Here is a 9,575-nt window from a genome sequence, read left to right as displayed (position 1 = left end):
ATTCTGTTTTTTTAGCTCCTTTATCTCACCCAATAAATCCATCAATACTTTTAACTGTTTGGTCACAATGGAGAGCTCACCTGACATAAAGTTTAGGGATTGCGTAATGCCCGCAATCTCCTGTTTTTGCTTAGCCATGACTTCTTCTCAGTTCGGTGGTGGTCGCTGCTGAGGCCTGATGGCTGATTAGCTTGGCTGTTCTACTGCTGGAAGCCTAGGCCTGGAAGCATGTACATAGAACCATGTGCCTTGGAGCCTGGCTGCTGCTGGTGCTTGGACTTAGCCTTGTAGATGGGCAGATGAGGGTAAGAACCGTAGGTGGGAGCAGCTGCAGCAGGCAGGTAGACAGAAACCTTTTTTAGTTTTATTGAAACATCTTTTAATGGTAATATGTGTGTATATGTATATAAATCTGACCCTGCAGGTGCTCTGGATGCTAGTAAACATCTGTGTAGACTCATGGTACCGACACAACTGCTATTCTCTCCACATATATGGAGAACATGAAGAACAGAAATCCTCCTTTAGTTTATAAGTAATGTCACCTTCAACCAGCAGGTTACGCCCAGCTTGTACAAATCTGTTCCTCAGCTCTCTGTGACGCTAGTACTAACATTTACATCCATTCCTCTTTTTTGACCTTAGTTTAAAAAAAAAGAAAGTATTTAGATGAAATAATTTAATTGGCTCAATGAAATTAATATGTTTCTTATGTTACATTTAATGCAGATTAATGAAGTAGATTTTACTGGCTGATTTGAAGCCACAGGTCCTGATATTCATTTTTTTTATTTTTTAAGATACTTTATTGATCCCGAAGGAAATTCAAGTCTTTGCTTTTAACCATGAGTTATAGTAGGAGCTGCAGTTTTCCAGCATCCGGGGAGCCAATGCTCAGGGACCCAAAGTGAGCCAAGTCCACCTCTGTAGCCGCTAGGCTACCACCCCCTCATTGTGGTTTATTGATTACAATCAATAAACAAAGAATTAATATTGACAGGTTGTGTCTGCAAACATTCCTGACCCTAGTGCACTGTGTTTTATTAATGTAACGTCAATGACACAAGAAAAAACATCAACAAAGATGATACTAGTGATGTCCAAAAGCTGGTCAGTTACATTTAACAGTTTTCATTTAACAGCTTGTGTTGGAATTCTTCTGTGAAAGTGGAAAGGGACTGTCAGGGCTCAAAGCTGAGGGTTTTCCTGTTTGTTTGAGGTGCTACATGAACATTTTCTATGATAGATAGTTTCACGTTCTCAGGAAGGATCTTAAGAGTTCTGCCAAAGCTCCACTCTCTGTAAAAGTTTATTATTTTAAGAGATACTTGCCATACGTATAAAGTTACATGATATTACTGTTATGATTCTGGTTTAGATGATGACCTTTAATGCAATAATTGTTAATTATTTAATTATTCTGACTAGTACCCTCCAACTGAAGATTAATTTCCACATTCACTTTTTAAATGTATCATTTTAAAGTACAATGTTGACACTGAACAAGAACAATATATCTTTTTAAATCGCTTATGACTTTACAAAACTATACAATTGTAGCTGTTTGGGGCTCCGTTAAATCTTAAGACCCTGTCATTTAGTCTGTAAATATTAGCCAGCATCTCAGATTTACTGACAAAGATTTAGATTTAGACCATTCTCTCATTTTCTCTCCAAAATAACTTTCATTAGCCAGTCACATCTGTCAAAATTTCCTCTGCAGGTCTGCAAGCTAGTTTTATTGAATATGTGTGAAATAAAAATCGATTGGATGGTTTTTTTTCCATCAGCCTGGACAGAAAATAGATACAGCTAGATAACACTACCTAAAATTAAACAAATGTCACTTTGAATTAACTCAGAACTGATTGTTAAACATGAGGAAAAGTTGTTTCTACTCCTTTAGTTGTATACCTACATCTGCATTTATATATCACTTGTTTTATCTAATTTATCTAATCCCACCTGGAATTCAGTCAGAGTTTAACCACAAAACATTTAAAAAACTGAATCAGCACCATGCTGTCAAATGACTGACAAATTAAATAACTTTGCTTTGATCTTAAGTTAGTCAACACTTCAATTAAATGATATTTGTCAGAATTAATGATGATGCCATTTAGATTTTTTATTTGATTCAAGCAACCAATGTCTTGTTTTCCGGGCAGATGTTGTAGCATTCATCAAATATTCACCCATATAACATGTTCCTGTTTAGAGTCACAGGAATCTGCTGGAGCAAATATTAGCTCTCTTTAGGCTGAAAGTAGAAATGCTGTTAAACAGATCACTATGGGAACATTTAGCCCAAAATAACACAGTTCACATACTTTGATTAAATCAACTAAGACAAAGAACTAAGAACTACGAAGTAGATTTAAGAATGATGGTAATCAATAATACAGATGAGTACAGCAGAAAATATAAATGATTCATCATTATTACTCGCTTTAATCCTGATCAGAGTTTCTGGGTCTGCAGGATCAGATCCAGCAACCAGGCAAGAGGAGCAACAAGCCAGACAGTGATCCAGTAAATAACATCAAAATAATATCAGTGGAGTTAAAACAATCAAATATTTTAATAACTGACTTTGTCAGAAAACTTGGAACATTTAAAACTTTGGGAACTACCTTAAAGCTGCGGCACGACCATTAATTAATTAATCAATGAATTCAACCCAGTTGATGATAATCAATGCAGTCCTCCCCATCCCTGTTCCCACATTCTGTTTGTTGAGAACCAGCTTTCCTGGCTTCGTTGAACTTTATTGAACTTGGTTCATGGGTTCAGATAATCAACAGTTGTGTTTAATATTTATACGGTAGCTGCTTGATTTTAAACACTAAGCTCCTCTTGTAACTGCGGCAGTTTAAGGGCACGAGGCAATTATTTCATAAATATTTCCTGTATCTCCACAGAGACCGACCTGGAGAGCCTGCTGGAGGATCTGGGGTTGACTCCGTTCTACAGAGAGAAGCTAACACTCAGCAAGATCCTGGAGATTGATGAGAAGACCATCACTGATATTACTGTCAAGAGTAAATCAGATCTCCCATGGTACTTTCTAAAGAAACTGATGATGGTTAATGTGACAGCTAGAAATATGAAGTGCCCACCAGCTGATGAGTCAAAGTGTAATGATTCATCAGGGACTAAGTTAAATTTCTGTGATCTACTTGCCAGTACAAAAACAAGTGACACACTAAACCCTCTCGACATAATCACTGCCCTCTTTCTGTGTTCAGATGCTTTTGTACAACAAGAAATGGCAGTAAAAATGTCGATGTGTCAGTTCTCTGTGCCTCTGCTGCTTCCCAGCTGTGATAAAGAACGGTGCACACTCATGCTGTGGGCCATGAGAGACATTGTTAAGAAGTACAGACCTTCAGCTCTTTCACAATCCAAGGGTTTCATTGAAGAGAGAATCATTGATTCTCAAGTTCCAATGATCTCTTTTGTGAGACTGGGTAACTGCTCCTTGTCAAAGTCAGAGATCCTCAACAAGCTTCTCAGCAATTCTCAGCAGTACCACGACACCTTTGTTCACCAGAACATGGAGGGAGGTAACAGTCCAAAAAGAATATCCAACGGACTGACAGAAATCACCTGGTACCTTCCTGGTGGGAACACAGACCTCGATGTTTTCAATCAACCAGTGGCTGTTGCTAATCTTCATGGGGACATTGCTTCATTTGACACACAATACTCTTTTCTTTGTCAGACATCTGCAGCAGTTTTTGTGTTCTTTGACCATTTGGACCCTGAGTGCAAAATTCTAACAAACCAAAACCAGAAGGCTCAGATCTTCTTGGTGGGAGACAGTGAGAGCAAGAACTTCATCTTAGAAACACTGAAAAAAGTAGCAACTGCTATAAACTTGACTGCAAGCAACTGCATTTTAAAGACAAAAGAGCAAAACATTGCAGATTTTATCAAACATTTGAGGAAAACAGTCTGTGATGTAGTTGAGAATCCACTGATGAAGATGCCAATAGCAAATATGGCTAAGATTGCTCGTGAACTGGGAATCCTGGTTGATGAAGAATCTGAAGAGTTTGAGGCTGGAAAGAAAAACGCAGATGCCATCACAGAAGAAATTCAAGACCTTCTTCAGTACAAAGATGAACAACTTCCCCTGCAAGGCCAAATATGGAAGGAACTTACTCACTTAGAGAAAGAGGAATTTCGCCTTCAAAAACTTGGATCTGAGAACATAGAAATGTACAAAAGTCGACTTCGGGAGAAGGGGAAGGAACTTCGGAAAAAACAGAACTCTTATGATTTGTCAACAGCAATGATGTGCTTCATGACTGCAATATCCAGACCAGAAATAGAAAGATGTTATTTCCTGAAATGGATGCGAATGAACCTTGATAACATCTCTTGTTCTGAACTCTCCGCACTAAGGGAGAGGTACAAAGAAAAGTGCAAAGATTCTGCAAACAAAGAGGAGGTGAAAGGAATTGACAGACAACTTTCCAACAGCTCTCTGGGGACTGAACATTTCTTCCGTGAAATGGGTCAGATCTATGAAGCTTCCCTCTCACTTCCAGAAACACACCCATACCGTCAACAATTTCAAAACCTGCCCAAACTCTGTGCACAGTTGGTGCTTGATGGGTTTCCTCTTGAACTTGTTGACGGAGATACATCCAACATACCGCTGAGATGGGTGAGTGACGTTCTCTCTCAGCTGAATCACTTGGTGTCTCCAGAGAACAAAATACGGGTAGTTACAGTTCTTGGAGTTCAGAGCACTGGAAAGTCCACTCTCCTGAACACCATGTTTGGAGTGCAGTTTGCCGTCAGCAGTGGTCGATGTACTCGGGGAGCCTTCATGCTGCTCATCAGACTCAATGAAGACGTCAAAAAAGAGTTTGGCTGTGACTTCATGGTGATCATTGACACCGAGGGCTTAAAGTCACCAGAACTTGCTCAGCTGGAACACAGCTATGAGCATGACAATGAGCTTGCAACGCTTGTGGTGGGGCTGAGTGATATCACCATTATCAATATTTCAATGGAGAATTCAACTGACATGAAGGACATTCTGCAAATCGTGGTTCATGCGTTCCTCCGGATGAAGGAGGTGGGCAAAAAACCAAAATGTCAGTTTGTTCATCAAAACGTTTCTGATGTTTCTGCTCATGAGAAGAACCTACGAGACAGAAACCTGCTCCTGGAACAGTTAAATGAGATGACCCAAGCAGCCGCCAAAATGGAAAAGAGAGAGGAGAACCGAAGCTTCACTGATGTGATAGAGTACAGTCCAGACACTGGGAACTGCTACGTTCCTGGACTCTGGAATGGAAACCCACCAATGGCACCAGTCAATGTGGGATACAGCCAGACTTTATACGAGCTCAAGAAGAACATCATCCAACAACTGGGAGAGTGTGTATCATCTGCTAATGATTTGTTGGAGTTTAAAGAGTGGATGACCAGTCTGTGGAATGCTGTGCAGCACGAAAACTTCATCTTCAGCTTCAGAAACAGCCTGGTAGCTGACGCATACATGAAGCTCTGCACAGAGTTCAACAGATGGGAGTGGGAATTCAAGAAAGCAATGTACAGCTGGATTAGCAACGCAGAAACGAAGATTTCTAACTTTGGTACAGTTGCTGCAAAGTCTCAAATATCTGATATGGAAGAATTCCTTGCTGAGTTAAAACGTGAAGCAACTACAGAGCTGTCTAAATGGGAGAATATACTCCTTGACAATCTGGAGGAATACTTCAAGCAGACAGATGGGCATGTCTATCTGGTTGAAGGATACAAAGAGGAATTTAAAAACAGTACAAAGAGCCTTCGTCGAGAATTGGAAAATTCTGTCTTAAATCAGCTCAGAGCATCAGTTGATATCAAACAAGGACAGAAAGAAGTCGACAAAATAAAGGAGAATCATACAAAAGAAATAGAAAAAGCAGTAGGTGAATTAATTACTGAGTGTCGAATGAAAAATGTCCAAATGACAGACGGAGAGTTAGGAAAAGCGTTTGATAAGATGTGGAGTGAAACACTGAGCAAGATGTCTTTCTCTGAACTAAAACCCACAGATGTCTTCACAGACGTGAGCTTCTATCTGAGAGAAAATGTTTCACCCAAAGGGAGTCTTGCATGTGAACTGCTGAGTAAAAAACAACTGAAAGAGTGTGGGTTGGCAGCTTTCAAATACAAACCTGAAGGAAAGAGTGAAACACTAAAAAACAAATTGAAGGGTTGGTGGAATCCTCAAGATCTTGTAAAAGCCAGACAAAAAGTGGCTGACAACATCATAGCTGTTTGCCAAGACTCTGTAACAGACAAAGAGAAAAGAAAAACCAACTACCACAATACTTACATCCAGGAGATCCTTCACATCATTGATGAAATGCTGAACAAGGCTGATGTTGACACAAACATTGAGTTTGAAGTTCCTCTAAAGCAGCACATCTGTGCAGATGCAGCCAGAAACTTTCAGAGAAAGCAAGAAGACTTCATAGAAGCAAATGACCCCATGATCCTTCTGGGTAGAAACAAGGAAAAGTTCCGTGCAGATTTCAAAGATGTTTTCCACGAACGAGACCAGTGCCAGAAGAAGGCTGAAGAGTTCACAGAACAATGTCTGTTACCTGCTGTTGAAGACTTTGTCTACCGTTCTCTGGGTACAAATATCACAGAAGAAATGATGAGAAGTAAAGCGTTCAGCACACGAACCTCCTTCCAGGGTTTAGTTCTGCTGGATTTGCTGTCAAAGGAAGACTTCAACAGCTATCGGAGCTGCATTAGAAATTATGAGGGTTATGTAAAAACATGGATACTTGAACAAATAAAGAAGCACTTCTCAGATACGACTAAAACATCTGGGTATGAGGAAGAACATCTCAAATCTAGCATCAAAAATATAAAGGATGCCATGGAAAAGGCCAAATCAGAGAAGAGTGCTGACCTGAAGACATTTGTTGAACACATCTGCAAAGAACTCGGTGATAAACTGGTAATTTCCCAGGATGCTCTTGGTGCCTTCATGATCCTGAACAACGCTAACCGGGAACAGTTTGCTGGTTGGTTAACTCTGTCTGTGGAGAAGATGGAAGAAACTCTTAAGAAGAAGTTTGAAGACACAACCTTTAAGAGAAAACTAGAACATCTCAGTGTGAATCCTCAGACTGAGCTTTTCACCAGAGTGGTTGGTTGTGGGAAACAGTGTCCGTTCTGTGAAGTTCCCTGTGAAGCAGGAGGAGGCAAACATGAAGAACACTTTGCTTCCCTGCATCGACCTAAAGGTCTGGGTAACTACAAGTTGGTCCATTCAGAAAAACTTGAAACTGACATTTGCACATCTTCTGTGATCAGTGACTGCCGCTTTCGCTGCAGCGAAACCAAGAATGAATGGCATTCTTACAAGTCTTACAGGGAAATCTACCCAGACTGGCACATCCCTCCTGATGGGAGTCTTGAGGCATCAGACTTCTGGAAATATGTGATGAACAAGTACAACGAGAAGTTTGCTGAAGCATATAAGGCAAAGCCAGCTGACATTCCTGAAACTTGGAAGAAAATTACAAAAGATCAGGCAGAAACAAGCCTAAAAAAATCATTTAACCTCAGCTGAGACTGATCATATTCAACCTCAGTCTTTGAGGGTGAAAGTGAACCTTCCACTCTGGATGTCGTGTCCTTTTAATGTTCTTAAAGTTTCTTTATAAACGACTTCAAGTTTGGTAACACATATAGATAGGAAATCAAAAAGGTTTAGAAATACTGATATGGAAAAACTGATGGATGTGTCTTACTTTTATCTACACCTGCTTATAACGATAAAAAGTCATCCGATGTACTTTTTTGTGCAACTGTTTCTTGTCATTAAATCATTTCTTACATTCTTACAATATTTACCAAATCAAAGTAAAGATTTTATTTAGTTACTAAATGTTGAATGACGAATTTTATTTTTATTTTTACTTTTTTTGTTAAAAACATTGTCTTGTGATTGAGTTTATTCTTCTTTTTTAACACTTTGGGAGCAGCAGAGGTTTTAAAAGTAAACATGATATTCACTCTGTTACGCTGAAATTAAATTTTAGTTTTAATACAAATCTCACATTATGAAATAAGTCAAATACTTTTCTGATTCAATTTAAAAAATATATAAATATATATACAATGAGACAACAATCAGTGAACTTTAAAAAAAACACAGATGCGAAATACATGCAACTGTTTAAATTATATTTAGAGCATTTTAAGACTTGGTAAGAGTCGGATTTTTTTCTTTTTTTGTTTTTATTATTGTCCATTCCAGAATGTAAAGCATTACGATCAAGACTGTACTTACTTTTTGAAATAATTGCATATGCTTTCTTTTTATCTTTTCTTTTTTGCTTTCAAAGAACAACGACTACTTTGCTGAAGTACATCATTATAAATCAATGAGTAACCAATGATGACTGTAAACAGCCTCCATCACTTGTGTTTAAAATAAACCTTTTCACTCCTGAATATTTTACTCTTATTTGATTTGTCATAATGTTAAAGAAAATCACTAACTGATTTCTAAATGTCTGTTAATTATTGTCATTATATGTGGAAACCTAATCATCAGAAGTAAATAACTAGTTAGTGTTCATCTTTACTTGTGTGTAACGTGACTAATAAAGGTTTATGCTTTCAGTCTAACTTGTGTTTTGTGCCATCATTAAAAATAAATCCTGTGTCTCATATTTGAACATTTAATCTCAGTGTTTCACTTTCATGGATCTCTCAGAATTACTCCACATTTGTGACGCCTCACAGCTCAACTTATTGAACATTTGCAGGATTTAAAGAGTATTAAATCTTCATTTCAGCACATCAGTCCTGAGTCCTGAGTCCTTCTCCACTACCTCATGTTACCAGCTTTAATCACAGATTATATAACGTTGAGCAACTCACTTAACAACAGACTTCAAGATCACTTAGACCCACCAACTATAGACCTGTATCCTTGCTTTCTCAGTTCTCAAAAATAATCGAAAAACTTTTTGTTACAAGACTGGATAATTTCATTGAAAAAAACAATATATTAATGGACAGTCAGTATGGGTTTAGGTCGGGCAGATCAACTTCCATGGCATTAATTGAGTTGGTAGAGGAAATAACAAACTGTATAGAGGATAAGAAATATGCTATGGGAATATTTGTTGACCTAAAAAAAGCATTTGACACAATTGATCATGAGATACTACTAAAAAAACTGGATCGGCATGGCATAAGAGGGGTTGCATTTGATTGGATTAAGAGCTACATTAAAAACAGGCGTCAATTTGTGCAGATGGGTCAGCATAAGTCAAAGAGTCTTAATATTACCTGTGGTGTCCCACAAGGGTCAGTCTTAGGCCCAAAACTTTTTATTTTGTATATCAATGATATTTGTAAAGTTTCAAATGTACTTAAGTTTGTTGTATTTGCGGATGACACAAATATTTTTTGTTCTGGAGAAGACTTGCCGCAGCTCGTGGAAGTGGTCACGAATGAATTGGATAAATTAAAATGTTGGTTTGATACAAATAAGTTATCATTGAATTTGAAGAAAACTAAATTTATGTTATTTG

The 9,575-nt window shown here is 38.2% G+C and overlaps 1 protein-coding gene across 1 annotated transcript; it reads left to right on the top strand.

Moving 5' to 3' along the window:
• Positions 1-242: 242 nt before the first annotated feature.
• On the top strand, positions 243-7,829 carry LOC133451735 (up-regulator of cell proliferation-like). Its single transcript, XM_061730878.1, has 3 exons — positions 243-305; positions 425-462; positions 2,872-7,829. Exons 1-3 carry the CDS (start codon positions 243-245, stop codon positions 7,595-7,597), a joined length of 4,827 nt encoding a protein of 1,608 aa, XP_061586862.1. The 3' UTR covers positions 7,598-7,829.
• Positions 7,830-9,575: the final 1,746 nt, after the last annotated feature.

This window comes from Cololabis saira, chromosome 10 (genome assembly GCF_033807715.1).
Source record: "Cololabis saira isolate AMF1-May2022 chromosome 10, fColSai1.1, whole genome shotgun sequence".
In the NCBI taxonomy this organism is placed as follows: Eukaryota; Metazoa; Chordata; class Actinopteri; order Beloniformes; family Belonidae; genus Cololabis; species Cololabis saira.
The sequence above is the reverse complement of the archived record's forward strand: the minus strand, read 5'-3'. Positions and strand labels throughout refer to the sequence as shown.